General features: G+C 41.5%; 1 protein-coding gene across 8 annotated transcripts in view; it reads right to left on the minus strand.

Moving 5' to 3' along the window:
- ZFAND4 (zinc finger AN1-type containing 4) overlaps nucleotides 1-19,110 on the minus strand; it is a 58,309-nt gene extending 39,199 nt beyond the window's left edge. For 4 of the 8 annotated variants that reach the window (XR_001447076.3, XM_015146933.3, XM_015146929.3 and 1 more), the window contains exons 1-2: nucleotides 18,584-19,110; nucleotides 7,021-7,321 (exon numbers count right to left, since the gene is read on the minus strand). Coding sequence is in view for 3 of the 8 variants with exons in the window: in XM_015146929.3 (XP_015002415.3) it covers nucleotides 7,021-7,204 (184 nt within the window). In the remaining 5 variants the exon portion in view is untranslated. The remainder of the gene's footprint in view (nucleotides 1-7,020; nucleotides 7,322-18,583) is intronic. The other 4 variants (XM_015146934.3, XM_015146936.3, XM_028826302.2 and 1 more) reach the window with 2 other exon arrangements.
- Between the last annotated feature and the right edge of the window lie 3,629 nt (nucleotides 19,111-22,739).

A 22,739-nucleotide genomic window follows, 5' to 3' on the forward strand; every position in this document is an offset into this window, starting at 1 on the left:
GCAAGGCTCCGTTTCCAAAAAAAACAAAAGAAAAGAATTGGTACCAATCCTACTCAAACTATTCCAAAAGATTGAAGAAGAGGGAATTGGCCAGGCGAGGTGGCTCACGCCTGTAATCTCAGCACTTTGGGAGGCTGAGGTGGGCAGATCACAAGGTCAGGAGTTTGAGACCGGCCTGGCCAATATGGTGAAACCCTGTCTCTGAGAGCTCAAAGCTGCAGTGAGCTGTCATTGTGCCACTGCACTCCAGGCTGGGTAACAAAGTGAGAACCTGTCTCAAAAACAAAAACAAACAAACAAAAATCTGTAATGGAAAAGTTAAAAGCATTAGAACTCAAAACACAGTAACAAGAAAACAACAAAAATTTGAATAGACACTTCACCAGAAAAGATACAGATGATGCAACAGACTGAGTGTTTGTATTCACCCACTCAAATTCATATGCTGAAGCCTAAATACCCAATATAATGGTATCAGAGGTAAGGTTGGGGGTCTTTGGAGGTAATTAGATCATGAGGGTAGGGTCCTCAAGAATGGGATTAGTGTCCTTAGAAGAGAGATGATCTCCCTCTCTCTCTCTCTTTACCATGAGAGGATATAGAAAGAAAACAGCTGTCTGCAAACCAGAAAGAGTGCCCTCACCAGACCCTAGACCTGTGGGTAATCTTGGATTTCCCAGCTCCAGAACTATGAGAAATAAAATTCTGTTGTTTAAGCCATCCAATCTATGGTATTCTGTGACAGCAACCTGAACTTTTTTTTTTTTTTTTTTGAGACAGGTTCTCATCTGTTGCCCAGGCTGGAGTGTAATGGTGCAATTTTAGTTCACTGCAACCTCTACCTCCTGAGCTGAAGCGATCCTCCCACTTCAGCCTCCTGAGCAGCTGGGACTCCAGGCGCATGCCACCACGCCCAGATAATTTTTGTATTTTTAGTAGAGACAGGGTTTCACAATGTCGCTCAGACTGGTCTTGAACTCCAGGACATGAGTGATCCACCTGGCTCAGCCTCTCAGCCTGAACTTATTAAGACAGATGACAAGCAGATTAAAAGATGCATAACATCATCAGTCATTAGGAAACTGTAAATTAAAACCACAGTGAAATATTGCCAATTCATATTATAATAGCAAAAATGAAACAAAAACTGAAACTAAAAGAACCCAGACAATATTATTAAGTGCTGATAAGGATACAGAGCAACCAGAACTTTTACGTATTACTCATACAAACACAAAATGGTAACAGCCGCTCTGGAAAATAATTTAGCAGTTTTATAAAGTTAATATATACTTCCTATGCAATTCAGCAATTCCACTCTTAAGTATTCACCCAAGTGAAATAAAAACCTATGCTTCCATAAAAATGTGTATGTGAAAATTTATATGACTTTATTTGTAATCACTAAAAACCACCCAGATGTCCCTTAACTTGGGAATGAATAACTATGGTACTTCCTTATAACAGAACATTACTCGGCCATAAACAGAATGAACTACTGATACATGTAACAATATGATAAGTCTCAAATGTATTATGCATAAGTGAAAAACAACCAGACTTAAGAGACTATAAAGTATATTATTTCATTTATATAAAATTCTAAAAAAGGCAAAATTACAGGAATAGAAACAGATCAGTGAGTACGACAGGGGCTTGGAATAGAGGAATGGATTGACCACAAAAAGTACAGGAGAATTCTGATGGGTGATGGAACTGTTCTATATCTTGATTGTGGTGGTGACTGTATGATAGTATATGTCTGCCAACACCAACAGAACGATATACTTGTTATGGGTTGAACTGTGTCCCTTCAAAATTCTTATGTTGAAGTCTAAGCCCCTTATACCTCAGAATGTGACCTTAATTTGAAGATAGAATCTTGACATATGTATTCAAGTTAAAGTGAGGTAACTAAGGAGGGCCCTAATCCAATATGACTGGTATCCACATAAAAACGAGAAATTTGGAGGCAGATACACACAGATACAAGGAGATTATCATGTAAGAAGACGAGGGTGATGCCTTGAATAAGCCAATGAACTAGAAAGATTGAAAGCAAATCCCTAGGAGCTGGGTGAGAGGCATATGACAGATTCTACAGCCCTCAGAAGGACCTGACACTCACCAGCTAAATTTCATATTTTCAGCCTCCAAAACTGTGTAACTTTCTGTTGTTTAAGTCACCCAGTTTGTGATACTTTGCTATGACAGCCCTAGCAAACTAATACAATGTGTAAATTGTATGATATGTAAATTATATCTTCCTAAAAAATGGTTTGTTAGAATCTGGAGACAAATGAAAACATGCTCAGTATTATTAGTTAGCAAATTAACAATGTGTATAAACTACAAAAAATGATCGAAGCTATCTAATCATATATATTGCTGTGATTACAAAGCCCTTAAGTAACTATTACAATTTTTTAAACAAAAAAATATTTTTAGCAAAACAAGTACTTGGAATTTAATAACACTGACATTCAACTTACCAAAAACTTATAGGATATAGCTAACACAGTTATTGGAATTTTAAAATAAATGGTTATGTTTTTAAGAAGTTGAGACTCCTAGTTTCAGCTCTGATATGTGGAGAACTTTTAATTCACCACTCCTTACAAGAAAAAAAGCTGAACAAACTGAAAACCAACAACTTTTCCTGGTGCCATCAGAGAAATTAGGTAGTAAGGTAAACCACCATAACAAAATCTGTTGAGATAGGCAAACCCAGAGAGTCAGAGTCAAGATCCGTTTATGTGAAGCAGAAGCCTCCAAAGTCATGAATTGGAAGGAACACTTACATGGTAATTTTGATGAATTCATAGAGGCTGAGTGTGGACCAGCATGAGACTGGGAAATTACTGAGGGCCAGTACACCAGGCCCGTCTAGCCTCCCCACCTCACTTGAACTACTAGAAGCTGAGGGAGAAGAGAAGCTAAGACACACTTTGAAGGTCCCAGCCCAGAGGCACAGACCCACTGAAAGATTTAATCGTAAGATTACAGAATGTTCCCCCTCTTCCCAATATCTCACCACCACACTAACAAGGCTCCAGTAAAACAACAGTGGATTACAACTGAAAGAATTGTAAGACACAAACTCTAAGCAGGAGTCTTCAGGGAAACTCAAAGGCATCAGGGGAGACAAAACAAGAAAATGAGAGGAATTTGAAGCCTCTAGCACTTGCAACTACAGCAAACATTAAACACAGCCCAATTTCTAGCCAGTTGAAGATAAAACATCACTCTAATGTCCTATTTACCTCAATTTTTATTACCTGATATATCTGGTTTTCAACTAAAAATTACAAAGCATGCTAAAAGACATGAAAACACACAGTCTGAAAAGAGAAAACTAGCATCAGAAATAGACTCAGATATGGCAGAGATCTTGAAATTATCAGACAGGGAAATTAAAACAGCTAAGATTAATATGCTAAGAAATCTAATGGAAAAGTATACAACATGAAATAACAGATTGATAATACAAGCAGAGATGGAAACTTTAAGGATAAAAAGTAGATGTTAAAAATAAAAACACTAACAGAAATAAAGAATGCCTTTGATTGGTCATCTGCAGACTGGATGTGGTGAGAAAAGAATCGGGAAATTTGAAAAATGGCAACAGAAACTTCCTAGGAGAGGCACAGTGGTATGCACCCGTAGTCCCAACTACTTGAAAGGCTGAGGCACAAGGATTATTTTGAGTCTAGGAGTTTGAGTCCAGCCTGGGCAACATAGTGAAATCCCATCTCAAAATAAATAAATAAAAGAAACAAAGAAAACAAAATAAACTTGGCAAAATGGACTGTTAAGAGAAAAAAGAACACACAAAAACAACATCTATTAACTGTGGGACAATTTCAAAAGTTGTAGCAATTTCAAAAGGTGCTACTAGAATATCAGAAGAAAAAATGAGACAGAAGAAATACTTAAATAATGGCCCAATTTTCCAAAATTAATGAAACATACCAAACCGCAGATCCAAGAAGCTCAGAGAATACCAAACACAATAACTACCAAAAAATCTACACCTTCAACGTATTATATCAAACTGTAGAAAAGCAAAGACAAAGACAAAATCCTTAAATCAGGCAGAAAAGGGAAAAAAACACCTTACCTAAAGAGAAGCAAAGATAATTACTACAGGCGACTTATCATCAGAAGTCATGCAAATAAGAAAAGAGTGGAGTGAAATATTTAGTGTTGAAAGAAAAAAAACACCAACTTAGAATTCTATACCCTGAAATATTATCCTTCAGAAATGAAGGAGAAATACTTTTTCAGACAAACAAGAAAAGTTAAAATCTGGGTTTTTTTGCAAGAAACCTTAAAAGACATTATTCACCAAAAAAATGATGTAGGTTAGAAACTAAGATCTACATAAAGAAAGCAAGAGGGCTGAGCATGGTGGAATTTGTTGCCAGTGGACCCATATTGCAAGAAATGTTAAAAGACATTATTCACAGAAAACAGGATGTAGGTCAGAAACTCAGATCTACATAAACAAAGGAAGAGGGCTGGGCATGGTGGCTCACGTCTGTAATCCCAGCTTTTTGGAAGGCTGAGGCAGGAGGATCGCTCTGCTAAGCACTTCACCTTTAACTCATTTAATCCTGAGAACAACCCTTTGAGATAAATACTATTATTCTTCCATTTTAGACTGAGACATCTAAGATAAAGAGAGGTTAAGTAATTTGGGCAGCCAGTAATCTGAAGCCAGGCAGCAAGCCTTCGGCACTCCAGTCCCCTTTTTCGAGGCCCTTTGCAAGTCCCTGAGCAGGCCCTGCTCCTCCCTTGCTGCAGCCTCCTTGTTCCTAATGCAGTACACTCCTTCAGCCCTTTCTCCACTAGCCCCTCCATCCTCCCCACTCTCCCCACCAGGCTCTAGTACTCAACTTACCAAAAACTTCCCCTAAAGGAAAAGCAGTCTGGCAGAATAATCATTTTCCCAGCAGGATAAACCCAAGCAGCCTCACCTCTGCCCTCCGTATTCCATATCCCTCTAACTTGGAGAGTCTGACTCACACCGTGTGACCCCCAATGTCTTCCAGGGTATAAAATAGATCACCCAGAAAGGGCTTAAAATGTATTTTTCGGCTGGGTGCGGTGGCTTATGCCTGTAATCCCAACACTTTGGGAGGCCAAGGCAGGTGGATCACCTGAGGTCAGGAGTTCGAGACCAGCCTGGTCAACACGGTGAAACTCCATTTCGACTAAAAGTACAAAATTAGTTGGGCGTGGTGGCACATGCCTGTAATCCCAGCTATTCGGGAGGCTGAGGCAGGAGAATCATTTGAACCCAGGAGGCAGAGGTTGTGGTGAGTAGAGATTGTGCCATTGCACTCCAGCCTGGGCAGCGAGAGCAAAACTCTGTCTCAGAGAAAAAAAAAAAAAAGGAAGACTATGTTCTCTCTCTGCCATGTGAAGATGCAGTGAAAATGCAGTGGGCAAGCCTAGAGGAGAGTCTCCACCAGAACCTGCCCATGCTGGTACCCTGATATTCAGCCTTCAGACAGAAATAAATTTCTGTTGTTTAAGCCACCAGTCTGTGGTATTTTGTTATGACAGCTCCAGGAGACTAAGACAGTAGGGTATTTTACATATTACCTTATTTAATTTCCTAATATCTGTATTTGTTCATAAACATTTAAACTTAGATTCAATTGTCTAATAACCACAAAGCCACTGCTTTTGTCCCTACAATGTCTCCTCCTACAGAGGACAAGGAATCTATAACTTGGCTCTGGTTCTGACTCGTGGAAACTAAGTATTTCCCCTTGGATGAGTTATTAATCTCCTCTAAACCCAAGTTGACTCTTCTGACACAAAAAGATTGAAACAGAACTCTCTCTAAAGTGCTTCTGCTGCATAGAGATTATTTAAAATTCATGAACGAGATTAAAAATACAGAGATAATATACAACACAAGAGGATTTCATCTTCATGCTCCAAAAAAGGTATCCTCTAAACTATGATATAAATTGCAAAGCAGAACAAAGTCAAAATAGACTATTATGACTCTAGACCTCACCAAATCATTTAGGGCAGACAAAAGCTTCAAGAGCCATTACTGAATGTGCTGATGTGGTCACTGGACTCGGCCAGCCACTTACTTCAGTAGGATGTCTCCTGGGGCTAGAGAAATAGCAAATATTCAGGAGCTCATGTATCAGAATCCTTGACCTCACAAAAATGAAAAATTCTAACCCTCCTCATCCTTCTATAATTCTGAACTTAAACCAGCTGGAGGGCAACCCTAGTCACTACCTTTATATTACAAGCAAGTTCCAGCTGGTTTCATCAACAAAGATCCATTTACTGTTATATGGAACAATTTAATTTTCTACTCAAAACTGGATTTTTAACAACTACAAATGGCAAACATTACTTATTGCAGAAATCTGCAAAATGAAAAGAAAAAGACTAATTTTAATTTTTAATTTTTAAAAAGTGCACTTTTAGGCACTTTTTGCAAATATACAAACCACAAAAGAGACGTTACACATTATTCAGCACCCCTGCTATGCTAAGGGAACTTTGAATGTATGTAAATGTAAGCCAAAAACTCTTTTCGGAAAACCTCCACATTAAAAAAAAAAAAAAAAAATGGTGGTTGCAAAGCAGTGTAAAAAGGGAAATAAGATCCCTAGAAGGGAATATAATTACTATTTCCCATTAAAAGTAAAATAAAAAGTAACATTAAAAGTAACTATAAAATAGTTAAGGCAGAAGTTGCATGTCACCATAACCTGCTGAAAGTTACTCTAAAATACTACTTCACACCACAGCATGATGCCAGGGATTTGCTTCCAAAGAATATGGTGAACACAGCAACGGGTACAAAATAGTTCATAAGCTGATAAATGTTGGAGAGAGGGAGTAGAAGGGGGTTCAGTATCTTATTCTTTCTAACATCATATATGTTTGAAATTGTCTCCATTAAAATACTTTAAAAATTACTAGATATTATTGAATAAATTTAATTTTCATATCCTAAAAACAAAGAAAGATGAGTACCTTCCAATCTTCGAATTTTTGCTTTCACAGAAATAATAGTTTCAAAAGGTGAAACTCTCAGCTCAAAACATGTTCCAGTTAATGTTTCAATGAAGAGCTCCATGGTATCATAGAAATGAAGTCTGTAGTAATATGGTCCCATGTTATCATCATTGAAGAATGGAGGCTCTTTTCTGTTATCCATTACTTTGATTTTTCTAGTTCTTCTAAAATATGTCGTAGGCAACTGTATTCCAGTTCTAGCCAAATCAGGTTTGAAGACTGGTAATATATATTGTTGTTCATGTTTTGAGTTTTGTACCTAAAAAAACAAGAATTTTTTTAATAAGCCTATCTGAAAGTCGTATTTGTCCATAAAGATTTTTCATGTACCTGTGGTCCATATCAATCTTCCAGACAGCCCCAGAATTCACTTTAGTGCTTTTAACTATGTCTAATCCTGAACTTTTCACATTTGTTTCTGAAATCACTCTCCCATCTAGACCATAAGATTATTAAGAATAGGTATATTTTTTATATTATAAAAATATATCATACGAGAGCTCAGCACAGTTACTTATATATATAGTACATGCTCAACAAATAATTTCGTTGTTAAATGATGTATAAACCAAACTCAACAAACACATCAGTACATTTTTGCAAGGCTTTGAAAAATTTATTCATATCCTTTTCTAAAACATATAAATTATGTCTTCTATACCATACAAAGCATAACTTTACAACCATTGTACATTTGACTTTTTTTTTTTTTTTTTTGACAGAGTCTTGTTCTGTCACCAGGTTGGAGTGCAGTGGCACAATCTTGGCTCACTGCAACCTCCGCCTCCCGGGTTCAAGCAATTCTCCTGCCTCAGCCTCCCAAGTAGCTGGAATTACAGGCACCCACCACCATGCCCAGAAGATTTTTGTATTTTTAGTAGAAACAAGGTTTCACCATGTTGGCCAGAATGGTCTCGATCTCTTGACCTCGTGATCCACCTACCTCAGCCTCCCAAAGTGCTGGGATTACAGGCGTGAGCCACCGTGCCCAGCCATTTGACATATATGTGTGTGTGTGTGTGTGTGTATATATATATATATTTTTTTTTTTTTTTTTTTTGAGGCAGGGTCTTGCTCTGTTGCCCTGAGCTGGAATGCAGTGGCAATGATTACAGCTCACTGCAACCTCAACCTCCTGGGCTCAAGCAATCCTCCCACCCAGCCTCCAAAGCAACTGGGACTACAGGCATGCACCATCATACCTGGCTAATTTTTATATTTGTTGTAGAGACAGGGTATCTCTATGTTGCACAGGCTGGTCTCAAACTCCTGGGCTCAAGCAATCCTCCTGCTTTGGCCTCCTAAAGTGCTGGGATTACAGGTATGAGCCACCATGCCTACTCCTGTTGTATATTTGAATCATACTGGATAACAGGAATGCCAACAATCATAATAGGTTGCTTAAAAGTAGTACTCACTAGGCCGGGTGCTGTGGCTCACGCTTGTAATCCCAGCACTTTGGGAAGCCGAGACGGGAGGATCACGAGGTCAGGAGATTGAGACCATCCTGGCTAACACGGTGAGACCCCATCTCTACTAAAAATACAAAAAAAATTAGCCGGGTGTGGCGGCACGCACCTGTAGTCCCAGCTACTCAGGAGAGGCAGGAGAATGCCATGAACCTGGGAGGCAGAGCTTGCAGTGAGCCGAAATCATGCCACAGCACCCCAGCCTGGGCGACAGAGCAAGACTCCGTCTCAAAAAAATAAAGTAGTACTCACTAAATCATCAACGGATTCCAGAGGATATTACAGCATTAAGATGACATTAAAATTGGTAATAAATATTAGACAATCTCTGCTCACATACATACAATGGCTAATGAGTATGAGTGGTAAGCCCAACAAATAGAAGTAGTAAACTAAATGACAAGTATAGAACTAGGAGCACAAGAATGATCAAATTGCTATTGCTATTAATTGTGAAAATTCTATACAGGAGGGCCTTGAACTTAAACTAAGACAAATGATACACATCTTTCTGGTGAGGAGAGTAAGCCTTTTTAAAAATAGCTTTATTGAGAGCCGGGCGCAGTGGCTCACACCTGTAATACCAGCACTTTGGAAGTGGAAGCTGAGGTGGGCGGATCACCTGAGGTCAGGAGTTCGAGACCAGCCTGGCCAAAATGGCAAAATCCTGTTTCTACCAAAAAAATACAAAAATTAGCCGGGTATGGTGGTGCATGCCTGTAGTCTCAGCTACTCAGGAGGCTGAGGCAGGAGAATCGCTTGAGTCCAGAAGGCAGAGGTTGCAGTCAGCTGAGATTGCACCACTGCACTCCAACCTGAGCAATGGAGCAAGACTCCATCTTAAAAAAAAAAAAAAAAAAGGAAGCTTTATTGAAATGTAATTCACATGCCATAAAAGTCACTCATTTAAAGTCTAAAATTCAATGGTTTTTATTATATACACAGAGTTGTGCAACCATCACCACATTTGCTTTAAAAAATGTTCATCACCTCTAAAAGGAACCCCATACCCTGTAACCATCACTCCCAAATTCCCCCAGTCCCCTACTCAACCCTATGCAACCACTAATCTACTTTCTATCTCCAAATTGGTCTATTCTGGACATTTCACATAAATAGAATCACATATGACTTTTTGTGACTGGTTTCTTTCACTTAGCATAATGTTTTCAAAGTTTATCATGTTCTAAGATATATCAGTACTTCACTCCTTTTTATTATTGAATAATAGTCCCTTGTAGCAATACATCTCATGTTGTTTATCCATCCATCAGTTGATGAGCATTTGAGTTGTTTCCAATTTGGGGTTGTTACATATAATGCTAAGATGAACATTCAACTGCAAGTTTTTGTGTAAACATATGTTTTCCTTCCTCTTTGAAGTAGCTTTGCTGGGTTATGTGGTAACTCTTATGTCTAGCACTTTGTGGAACTACCAAACTGTCTTCTAAATGGTATGGATCATTTTAGAGTCCCACCAACAATGAATGAGGGTGCCAATTTCCCCACACCCTTGCCAATACTTCTTTCTTTTCGATTAAAGCTATCCTAGTGGGTGTGAAGTAGTATCTCGCTGTGGCTGTGATTTCCATTTCTTTAAAAACTAATTATATTGTACATCTTTTTTATGTGATTATTGGCCATTTGCATACACTCTTTGGAGAAATGCCTATTCATATATTTTGTCTATTTTTAATTGGATTTTTTATTGAGTTGTATGATATTGTATTGATATGTATGTATGTTACATGTTCTAGATAAAAACACTTAACAGATATATGAATGGCAAATATTTTCTCTTATTTTGTGGGTTGTCTTTTGATAGTATCTTTCGAAACAAAAGCTTTTAATTTTGTTAAACTCTAATTTGGCTATTTTTCTTTTATCATACTTAAAAAGCTTGGCCTAACCCAAGGTAATAAAGATTGACTTATGTATTTTTCTAAGAATTGTATAGTTTTAGCTCTTATATTTAGGTCTATTGTCTAATTTCAATTTAGTTTTGTGTATGGTGTGAGGTAGGGTCTAACTTTATTCTTTTGCATGTGGATAACCAGTTGTTCCAGTATTACTTGTCAGAATAACCATTTGTTCCCAATTGAATTCTCTTGGATCCTTGTTAAAAACCAATTTATTGTCAATGTGAAGCTTTATTTCCAGACTCTTTATTCTGTCGATCTACCTATGCCAGTACCACTGTATCTTAATTACTGTAACTTTGTAGTAAGTTCTGAAATCAGGAAGTGTGAAGCCTCCGATTTGTTCTTCTCTTTTTAGATTGTTGGGTATTCTGGGTTCCTGGAATTGCCATATGAATTTTAAGTATGCCCATTTTGCAAAAATGTCAGCTGGGATTTTGACAGGGATTGTATCAAGTCTATAGATTTGGAGAGTATTGCAATCTTAATACTAAGCTGCATTGCTTATATATGACTTTGTATGGAGCTCTCTAACCTTAATCCTCTTTCTTTCACTCATTTAAGCAACTGCTTTTACAATTTTGGATAACATGAATTCTTAAAAACATACCTATGCTATATCAAATAAGAGTATACTATAGAGTTGCCAGTGTGCGTATCCCCGAAGGCAAAAGTACTCCTAACTACATAGTAGCAGCTCTAGCAACAGAAGTCAGGTGTCAGGACTGCAAAATGAACATGACAGAAATAAAGACATGAGTGACTATGCCTGCCCAAGGAATCTGGAGGGTTTCCTTCACCACAGTGTTCTTCCATAGTGAGACCCTGAAAATAATAGGCTGGGGGAGGGTAGAAGGTAACAAACAGATTTGGAAGTTCTTCATCTATAATGAGAATGGATAATGTAACTATAAGCCAGAAGAAAAAGAACAAACCCGAATAGCATTAATTGTGCTGGAACTTCCACTGTAAGTCTGGGTCCAGTCAATGGGATAATTTCCAATATCCCAAAAGAACCAAGGTTGATAACCAAAAGCAAAAATGCTTCCCTCTAAATAGTTATGTTTCTCCTCAGGAGTAGAAATCACTGTAGCAGAGGACAAAATGAGGCCATGAAATCTGGTTAAGCCAGACTGGATGCCTAGAGGGTAGCTGAGGAGCAAATGGAAGCTGCGGCAGGCCAAAGACCTAGCCAGTACTAAAAGCTGGATCCATGAATGGCTTCTTGAAATGGTGTGTGGTCATGCTTAGCTGAGTATACTGTGGGACTCATGATCTTGGAAAATGAGGGGGCAATGAAGACTTCAAGATGGGATGGAAAAACAGCTAAAAAAAAAAAAAAAAAAGAAGGGGAACAGGAAACAAAGAAAACAGAAAAAAAGCTGGCCACAGTGGCTCATGCCTGTAATCCCAGCAATTCATGAGGCCAAGGTGGGAGAATCACTTGAGGCAAGAAGGTTGAGACCAGCCTGGGCAACATAGCGACACCCTTGTTTCTACAAAATTCAAAAAAAAAAAAAATTAGCTGGGTATGATGGCACACACCTGTAGTCCCAGCTATTCAGGAGGGTATGGTGGGAGGATCACTGGAGCCCTGGAGTTCCAAGCTGCAGCAAGCTATGATTATGCCACTGCACTCCAGCCTGGGCAACACAGACAGACACTATCTAAAAAAAAAAAAAAAAAAAATGGGGGCAGGTAGAGAAAAAAGTACTTCCAGAATTTTTACAATTATATATCTAGCTATTAAGAGTAATGACACCAAAAAGATTTCTAAATCAATTCCTGGTTTGTTCCAAGATGACCGAATAGAACAGCTCCGGTCTGCAGCTCCCAGCGTCATCAATGCAGAAAACGGGTGATTTCTGCATTTCCAACTGAGGTACCTGGTCCATCTTATTAGGACTGGTTGGACAGTGGGTGCAGCCCACAGAGGGCGAGCCAAAACAGGGTGGGGCGTCACCTCACCTGGGAAGAGCAAGGGGTCAGGGGATTTCCCTTTCCTAGCCAAGAGAAGCCGTGACAGACAGTACCTGGAAAAACGCAACACTCTCGCTCAAATACTGTGGTTTTTCCAAAGTCTTAGCAACCAGCAGACCAGGAGATTACATCCCGCACCTGGCTCAGTGGGTCCCATGCCCATGGAGCCTTGCTCACTGCTAGCACAGCAGTCTGCGATTGACCTGCAAGGCAGCAGCCCAGCAGGGAGGGGGTGTCTGCCATTGCTGAGGCTTGAGTAGGTAAACAAAGCAGCTGGGAAGCTTGAACTGGGCAGAGCCCACCGCAGGGCTACAGTGCTTGCTGCCTCTATAGACTCCACCTCTGGGGGTAGGGCATAGCTGAACAAAAGGCAGCAGAAACTTCTGTAGACTTAAACATCCTGTCTGACAGCTCAAAGAAAGCAATGGTTCTCCCAGCACAGTGTCTGAGCTCTGAGAACGGACAGACTGCCGCCTCAAGTGGGTCCCTGACCGCCATGTAGACTAACTGGAAGACACCTCCCAGTAGGGGCCGACTGACACCTCATACAGGCAGGTGCCCCTCTGGGACAAAGCTTCCAGAGGAAGGATCAGGCAGCAATATTTGCTGTTCTGCAATATTTGCAGTTCTGCAGACTCCACTGGTAATACCCAGGCAAACAAGGTCTGGAGTGGACCTCCAACAAACTCCAACAGACCTGCAGGTAAGGGACCTGACTGTTAGAAGGAAAACTAACAAACAGAAAGGAATAGCATCAACATCAACAAAAAGGACATCCACACCAAAACCCCTTTTGTAGGTCACCAACATCAAAAACCAAAGGTAGATAAAACCACAAAGATGAGGAGAAACCAGAGCAGAAAACCTGAAAATTCTAAAAACCAGAGCACCTCTTCTCCTCCAAAGGATCGCAGCTCCTCGCCAGCAACGGCACAAAGGTGGATGGAGACTAACTTTGATGAGATGACAGAAGTAGGCTTCAGAAGGCCGGTAATAACAAAATTCTCCGAGCTAAAGAAGGATGTTCGAACCCATCACAAGGAAGCTAAAAACCTTGAAAAAAGATTAGACGAATGGCTAACTAGAATATACAGTGTAGAGAAGACCTTAAATGACCTGATGGAGCTGAAAACCATGGCACGAGAACTATGTGACATATGCACAAGCTTCAATAGCCAATTCGATCAAGTGGAAGATAGGGTATCAGTGATTGAAGATCAAATGAATCAAATAAAGCAAGAAGAGAAGTTTAGGGAAAAAAAGTAAAAAGAAATGAACAAAGCCTCCAACAAATATGGGACTATGTGAAAAGACCAAATCTACATTTGATTGGTATACCTAAAAGTGACGGGGAGAATGAAAATAAATTGGAAAACACTCTTCAGTATATTATCCATGAGAACTTCCCCAAACTAGCAAGGCAGGCCATAATTCAAATTCAGGAAATAAAGAGAACACCACAAAGACACTCCTCAAGAACAGCAACCCCCAGACACATAATTGTCAGATTCACCAAGGCTGAAATGAAGGAAAAAATGTTAAGGGCAGTCAGAGAGAAAGGTTGGGTTACCCACAAAGGGAAGCCCATCAGACTAACAGTGGATCTCTCAGCAGAAACTTCAAGCCAGAAGAGAGTGGGGGCCAATATTCAACATTCTTAAAGAAAAGATTTTTCAACTCAGAATTTCATATCCAGCCACACTAAGCTTCATAAGTGAAGGAGAAATAAAATCATTTACAGACAAGCAAATGCTGAGAGATTTTGTCACCACCAGGCCTGCCTTACAAGAGCTCCTGAAGGAAGCAGATGGAAAGGAACAACTGGTACCAGACACTGAAAAAACATGCCAAATGGTAAAGACCATTGATGCTATGAAGAAACTGCAATAATTAATAGGCAAAATAATCAGCTAACATCATAATGACAGGATCAAATTCACACATAACAGTATTAACCTTACATGTAAATGGGCTAAATGCCCCAACTAAAAGACACAGACTGGCAAATTGGATAAAGAGTCAAGACCCATCAGTGTGCTGTATTCGGGAGACCAATCTCACGTGCAAAGGACACACAAAGGCTCAAAATAAAGGGATGGAAGAAGATCTACCAAGCAAACAGAAAGCAAAAAAGGCAGGGGTTGCAATCCTAGTCTCTCATAAAAACAGACTTTAAACCAACAAAGATCATAAGAGACAAAGAAGGCCATTACATAATGGTAAAGGGATCAATTCAACAAGAAGAGCTAACTATCCTAACTATATATGCACCCAGTACAGGAGCACCCAGATTCATAAAGCAAGTCCTTAGAGACGTACAAAGAGACTTAGACTCCCACATAATAATAATGGGAGACTTTAACACCTCACTGTTGGCATTAGACAGATCAATAAGACAGAAGGTTAACAAGGATATCCAGGACTTGAACTCTGCACCAAGCAGACCTAATAGACATCTACAGAACTCTCCACCCCAAATTAACAGAATATACATTCTTCTCAGCACCAAATGGCACTTATTCCAAAGCTGACCACATAGTTGGAAGTAAAGCACTCCTTAGCAAATGTAAAAGAACAGAAATTATAATAAACTGTCTCTCAGACCACAGTGCAATCAAATTAGAACTCAGGATTAAGAAACTCAAAACTGCACAACTACATGGAAACTGAACAACCTGCTCCTGAATGACTACTGTGTAAATAATGAAACAAAGGCAGAAATAAAGATGTTCTTTGAAACCAATGAGAACAAAGACACAACATACTAGAATATGTGGGACACATTTAAAGCAGTGTGTAGAGGGAAATTTATAGCACTAAATGCCCACAAGAGAAAGCAGGAAAAATCTAAAATCGACACCGTAACATCAGAATTAAAAGAACTAGAGAAACAAGAGCAAACACATTCAAAAGCTGGTAGGAGGCAAGAAATAAATAAGATCAGAGCAGAACTGAAGGATACAGAGACACAAAAAACCCTTCAAAAAATCAATGAATCCAGGAGCTGGTTTTTTGAAAAGATCAACAAAATTGATAGACCACTAGCAAGACTAATAAGAAAAGAGAGAAGAATCAAATAGACTCAATAAAAAAAGATAAAGGGGGTATCACCACCAATCCCACAGAAATACAAACTACCATCAGAGACTACTATAAACATCTCCACACAAATAAACTAGAAAATCTAGAAGAAATGGATAAATTCCTGGACACATACACCCTCCCAAGACTAAACCAGGAGAAGTGGAATCTTTGAAGAGACCAATAACTGGCTCTGAAATTGAGGGCAATAACTAACAGCCTACCAACAAAAAAAGTACAGGACCAGATGGATTCACAGCCAAATTCTACCAAAGGTACAAAGAGGAGCTGGTACCATTCCTTCTGAAACTATTTCAATCAACAGAAAAAGAGGGAATCCTCCCTAACTCATTTTATGAGGCCAGCATCATCCTGATACTAAAGCCTGGCAGAGACACAACAAAAAAAGAGAATTTTAGACCAATATCCCTGATGAACATCGATGTGAAAATCCTCAATAAAACACTGGCAAACCGAATCCAGCAGCACATCAAAAAGTTTATCCACTACGATCAAGTCGGCTTCATCCCTGGGATGCAAGGCTGGTTCAACATATGCAAATCAATAAACATAATCCATCACACAAACAGAACCAACGACAAAAACCACGATTATCTTAATAGATGCAGAAAAGACCTTCGACAAAATCCAACAGCCGTTCATGCTAAAAACTCTTAATAAACTAGGTATTGATGGAACGTATCTCAAAATAGTAAGAGCTATTTATGACAAACCCACAGCCAAAATCATACTGAATGGGCAAAAACTGGAAGCATTCCCTTTGAAAACCGGCACAAGACAGGGATGCCCTCTCTCACCACTCCTATTCAACACAGTGTTGCAAGTTCTGACCAGGGCAATCAGGCAAGAGAAAGAAATAAAGGGTATTCAATTAGGAAAAGAGGAAGTCAAATTGTCCCTGTTTGCAGATGACATGGTTGTATATTTAGAAAACCCCATTGCCTCAGCCCAAAATCTCCTTAGGCTGATAAGCAACTTCAGCAAAGTCTCAGGATACAAAATCAATGTGCAAAAATCACAACCAACTGATTTTTTTTTTTTTTTTTTTTTTTGAGATTGAGTTTCGCTTTTGTTGCCCAGGCTAAAGTGCAATGTTGTGATCTTGGCTCACCACAACCTCGGCCTCCCAGGTTCAAGCGATTCTCCAGCCTCAGCCTCCCTAGTAGCTGGGATTATAGGCATGTGCCACCATGCCCGGCTAATTTTTTTGTATTTTTAGTAGAGATGGGGTTTCTCCATGTTGGTTAGGCTGGTCTCGAACTCCCAACTTCAGATGATCCACCTGCCTTGGCCTCCCAAAGTGCTGGGATTACAGGCATGAGCCACCGCACCCAGCCTACAACCATCTTTGACAAACCTGACAAAAACAAGAAAAGGGGAAAGGATTCCCTATTTAATACATGGTGCTGGCAAAACTGGCTAGTCATATGCAGAAAGCTGAAACTGGATCCCTTCCTTACACTTTATACGAAAATTAATTCAAGATTGATTAAAGACTTAAATGTTAGACCTGAAACCCTAAAAACCCTAGAAGAAAACCTAAGTAATACCATTCAGGACATGTGCATGGGCAAGGACTTCATGACTAAAACACCAAAAGCAATGGCAACAAAAGCCAAAAGAGACAAATGGGATCTAATTAAACTAAAGAGCTTCTGCACAGCAAAAGGAACTACCATCAGAGTGAACAGGCAACCTACAAAATGGGAGAAAATTTTTGCAATCTATTCAGCTGACAAAGGGCTAATATCCAGAATCTACAAAGAACTTAAATTTTCAAGAAAAAAACAAACAACCACATCAAAAAGCGGGCAAAGGACATGAACAGACACTTCTCAAAAGAAGACATTTATGCAGCCAACAGACACATGAAAAAATGCTCATCATCACTGGCAATCAGAGAAATGCAAATTAAAGCCACAATGAGATACAATCTCACACCAGTTAGAATGGCGATCATTAAAAAGTCAGGAAACAACAGATGCTGGAGAGGATGTGGAGAAATAGGAACACTTTTACACTGTTGGTGGGGCTGTAGATTAGTTCGACCATTGTGGAAGACAATGTGGCGATTCCTCAAGGATCCAGAACTAGAAATATCATTTGACCCAGCCATCCCATTACTGGGTACATACCCAAAGGATTATAAATCATGCCACTATAAAGACACATGCACACGTATGTTTATTGCGGCACTATTCACAATAGCAAAGATTTGGAACCAACCCAAATGTCCATCAGTGATAGACTGGATTAAGAAAATGTGGCACATATACACCATGGAATTCTATGCAGCCATAAAAAAAGGATGAATTCATGTCCTTTGCAGGGACATGAATGAAGCTGGAAACAATCATTCTCAGCAAACTATGACAAGGACAGAAAACCAAACACTGCATGTTCTCACTCAGAGGTGGGAACTGAACAACGAGAACACTTGGACACAGGGAGGGGAACATCACACACCGGCCTGTCTGGGGAGGTGGACTGTGGGAGGGACAGCATTAGGAGAAATACCCAATGTAAACGATGAGGTAATCGGTGTAGAAAACCAACATGGCACCATACCTATGTAACAAATCTGCACGCTGTGCACATGTACCCTAGAACTTAAAAAAAAAAAGAAAAAAGAAAAAAGAAAAAATCAATTCCCAAAGCATTTCTCTCATCTCTTCTGAAAAAGTTCCAAAAACACAACTCCAAAGATGAAACGGAAGTTAAAGGTAAACAGGCAATAGCGCTGAATACGTAATTTCAGTAACTCAGAATTTGCTCCATCCTCTGCTCTAAAGCTTAGCTACAGAAGAGCATCACCTTTGAAACATTTTCCCAAACATAAAGATATCCAGAATATGAAGCTGCCATTAAAACTGTGACACAGATCTTCCTTTACTGATAATGTGAAAACATCCCTAAAGTTCTAAATACGAGGTACAGAACCACATCAACCGCCTAATTTGTCTGTAGCCTAAGCTCAAGTACGGAGTTTATCTGCAAGCGGAATTGGGAAATATTTCAGCCAGCATCTCCTCGCGCCATCCTGATACCTACACACTTGAGGCCACCGAGTCACCTGCGCAGCCGTTGCTCCTCCAAGACCAATCCGGGCTCCCCAGACCCACGGGCCTGAATCTGGAGCACAGCAGACCGCGTGACAACAGCGACTCGGAGATCAGCACCCGTCGGGAAAGCCGGGTACCCGTTGAAGCTGGCGTCACGCCCAAAGGAACAAACGCCAGAGCGTGTGTCCTGGGCAAAGGCGACCCGCCGCTCCGGTCCCCGGGCAGCAGCGGCCGGCGTCAGGCCGCAAGGCGAGGGGCGGGGACGGGACGCTACCCGGCAGCCAGGCGCCGAGCGGCAACACCACTCCGGCCTTGCGCCATTCCGGCCCTACTACGGCCGGCGGCGGCAGCGCGGCTGGGCTCAGCGGCTCGCAGCCCGGGCGCCCCCCCTGCCGGCCGCTTGCTAGCTCAGCCTCACCCGCAGTCTTGTCCGCTGGCTCGCTCGCCCGCCCACAGGTCGACAGGGCCCAGCGACCCCACGAGCGACTCCACGTAAGGCACTGACCGACAACGCTCTGCGACCGCCGCGCCCCGCCCCTTTTGTGACACTACCTACCAATCGCTGGACGGCGCTCTCGCTACCCTCCAATCAGCGCTGGCGGGGCGGGCCTGGACCCGGACGTGGGCCGTTGCAGGGGCGCCAGGGCGCTAGGGCCTTGTTGGCATTCCCTGGAGGTTGTGGGTTACAAGGCCCGGATGTTGATCTTTTATTCCTAGCAACACCGCACCCCTGACTCTTGCCCACGCGGCCGTCTTGAGGGCGGCCGCACGGCCTGCTGGGAACGGCGGGGTTGCCGGAGTGCTCTCCGTCGGACCCATCGGGGATCCTCTTCCAGGCGCCTGATTTGCTGGGGATAGGCGATACAGGCAAATGCTGTCCAGTAGGTGGCCTCTCCAGAGCCAGGGGCACTCCTGGTGCGTTTGGGCCGGCCTGCCCTGAACAAATCCTCTTCGGGCTTCAACGACCCCTAATGTTTCTGGCCTCAATTGCCTCATCTGGAAAATGGGGGCATTACCGTGCTTGGTTGAAGACAAGGGTGAAAACAGGTAACTTTCTGTGGTCCTCGTACAAGTTACTGAGGACTGTAGGCCAGGCAATGGAGTAGGCACCCTGGGCTCAAATCCCAGCTTTGGGTAAGCCCAGCCAGGCCTCCTGCTCCAGTTTCCAAGCTACTGAGCTGCGGGGTAAACAGTAACTGGCTTCAAGCTAACACCTGCCTTTCAACCTAACATGGGAGCCCACTGCCTCGTTCCGCCTACCGATTTTCCAACTCCGTGAACCTCCTTCACTACGTGGGTTATTCAGCTGACAATGTCATCTCGCTCCCGGTGCGGGCTCACTCATCCTCGACTTCTGGCTCAGAGGAGCCGGTCTAATATGAAACTAAACACCTAAGCTGTGTCTCCTGTCCTCTCATTCTTCTGAGACCCTACCCACCAACTTATCTCCACAGTTCAACGAACTATTGAGCATACACTGGGGGAGTATGGTGAGGCACTAAGCTTTGATTCACCAGTCTCGCCGCTGGTTCCTTCTGAAACTCTACATATGCTTAATGCTAAATAGATTGGAGCCCTTTGGGGACAGAGTTATAATGGTAATAATCTTTGCCTTCCTGAGCCTAGAATAGGGCCTGTAATGGAGACTTACTGAGTAAAAAACGTTTACACTGGAGAATTGACAGCATGGACCGTGGAGTCAGGCAGGTGTGTTTAAAGCCTTGGCTCTCCATACTGGAAGCTCCATTACCTGGCCAAGTCATTCATTCTTTACAACATCTTCATCATTATCATCTACCATTTTTCGAGTGCCAGATAGTTGACAAAGGTCTTTACATATTCTCTCCCCATCACAATCCTGCAAGGTTGGTATTTGAAACCCCTTGTCTACAAAGAAGTAAACAAAAGCTAATTAAAGTAGAACAATTTGCCTATAATCAAACAGCTCTATGTCGGAAAGCCAGATTTAAATGTAGGGCACAATACAAAAATCCAAACTCGTTCCATTATTCCACATCGCTTCCAGATTTTAGCTTCATCTGTAAAATTAGTGTTACTACATAACCTATCTGATAGACCATGGAGACTGAATAAAACAGCATTAAAAGTTGTTACCATAGGAACTTTTTTTTACATAAGTTCTCTCTCCCTTTCAAGCCTCTCAAAATAGCAGTTTGTGTATTTTCTAAATCTATTGTCTCCTGAATCCCCTGAAATCAATCCTACTGATTGATGAGTGGATTTAGTTGTTCCAAAAGAAAATCACCATATTTAACAAATGCTGACTCTGACCCACACTGGGTCCTAGAGCAAGAAACTATTTGCGCAAATAACCTAAGGACAGAAGGAAGATGCATAAAATGAATAGGGGAAAGGAGTGGGCAACTAGCAAGTGCCTTCGTCTGTCATCATGTCACTCTCATAGCAGACTTGTGCAAATGGTTGACCTGTGGGAGCTGTAAAAAATCTTGACTCTGGATATGAGTAATTCCCCATCTGATCTTACAGTACCCAAGGAAGTAGTCAGTAGCTCCAGGATCGCTGAGACCAACCTGGGCTGCCTACAAGATTGTGCTGTGGTGACAGGCTGAATAGTCAGCAGCAAGACGACAGAGCACCAAAAAGCACAGACTAGAATGGGATCAGCAGTCCAGGTGGCTGGTGGCTAATGCCTTTGTCGATGCAGATAAAGAACGTTTTCATTCCCGCAGAGTTCAATGGGGCAGTGCTGCTCTAGAGGCTGACGTTTCCATCCTCAGCACTTCCCCCTGCTATTACCTACATTCATTCTGCTACTTCCACAAGGCAAGAATGAACAGGATGCCTTAGAGCAATGGTCAGCAAACTGTTTATGTAAAGGGGCAGGGCTAGGCATGGTGGCTCAAGCCTGTAATCCCAGCACTTTGAGAGGCCAAGGTGGATGGATCACGAGGTCAGGAGTTCAAGACCAACCTGGCCAACATGGTGAAACCTCGTCTCTACTACAAATACCAAAATTATCTGGGTGTTGTGGCAGGTGCCTGTAATCCCAGCTACTTGGGAGGCTAAGGCAGGAGCATCGCCTGAAGCCGAGAAACAGGTTGCAGTGAGCTGAGATCATATGACTGCACTCCAGCCTAGGTGACAGAGCAAGACTCTGTCTCAAAAAAATAAATAAAATAAAAGGGTCAGATAGAAAACGTCTGAGGCTCTGTGAGCCATCCGGTCTCTGTCATAATTACTCAACTCTTACATTGGAGGTAGGGTGAAAGCAGCAATAGAAAGTAAGTAAATGAATGAGTATAGTTGTGTTCAAATAATACTTTATTAGCAAAATCCGACAGTGGGTTTGGGGGAGGGCATAGTTTGCCAAACTAAAATAAAAATGTATTAAAGATTTAAATGTGGCCAAGCATGGTGGCTCACGACTGTAATCCCAGCACTTTGGGAAGCAGAGGCGGGTGGATCACAAGGTCAGGAGGTCGAGACCATCCTGGCCAACATGGTAAAACCCTGTCTCTACTAAAAATACAAAAATGAGCCAGGCATGGTAGCACATGCCTGTAGGCTAGGGTAGTCTCGAACTTCTGACCTTAATTGATCCACCTGCCTTGGCCTCCCAAAGTGCTAGGGTTACGGGTGTGAGCCACCATGCCCAGCTGAGATCTGATGGTTTCATACATGTTTGACAGTTGCTCCTTCACATGCTCACACTCTCTGTGTGGCCGCCATGTTAGTCAGACCTGGTTCCCCTTCTGCCATGATTGTACGTTTCCTAAGGCCTCCCCAGCCATGCAAAACTGTGAGTCAATTAAACCTCTTTCCTTTATAAGTTACCCAACCTCAGGTATTTCTTTATATCAGTGTGAAAACAAACTAATATACTTTCTGATAACCATGCTTGAGGAATTGGGGAATTCAGACTACCTGGGATCAAATTGTGGCCCCACCCTTAGCAGTCATGTGACCTTGGGGAGGTTACTTACCTTCTCCATCTCCACTTCTTCTGTAAAATCTGTAAATGAGATTGTTTCTGAGGGTTAAATGAGCATAGCACAGTGGGGACACTGTCAGGTGCACACTGCTTGCCAGATGTCAAGTATTCATCTTTATTGAATTAGGACTGTGGTAACCCACTTTATGGCTCTCGATTTTGTATGATAAAA

Source organism: Macaca mulatta, chromosome 9 (assembly GCF_049350105.2).
Source record: "Macaca mulatta isolate MMU2019108-1 chromosome 9, T2T-MMU8v2.0, whole genome shotgun sequence".
Taxonomy (NCBI): Eukaryota; Metazoa; Chordata; class Mammalia; order Primates; family Cercopithecidae; genus Macaca; species Macaca mulatta.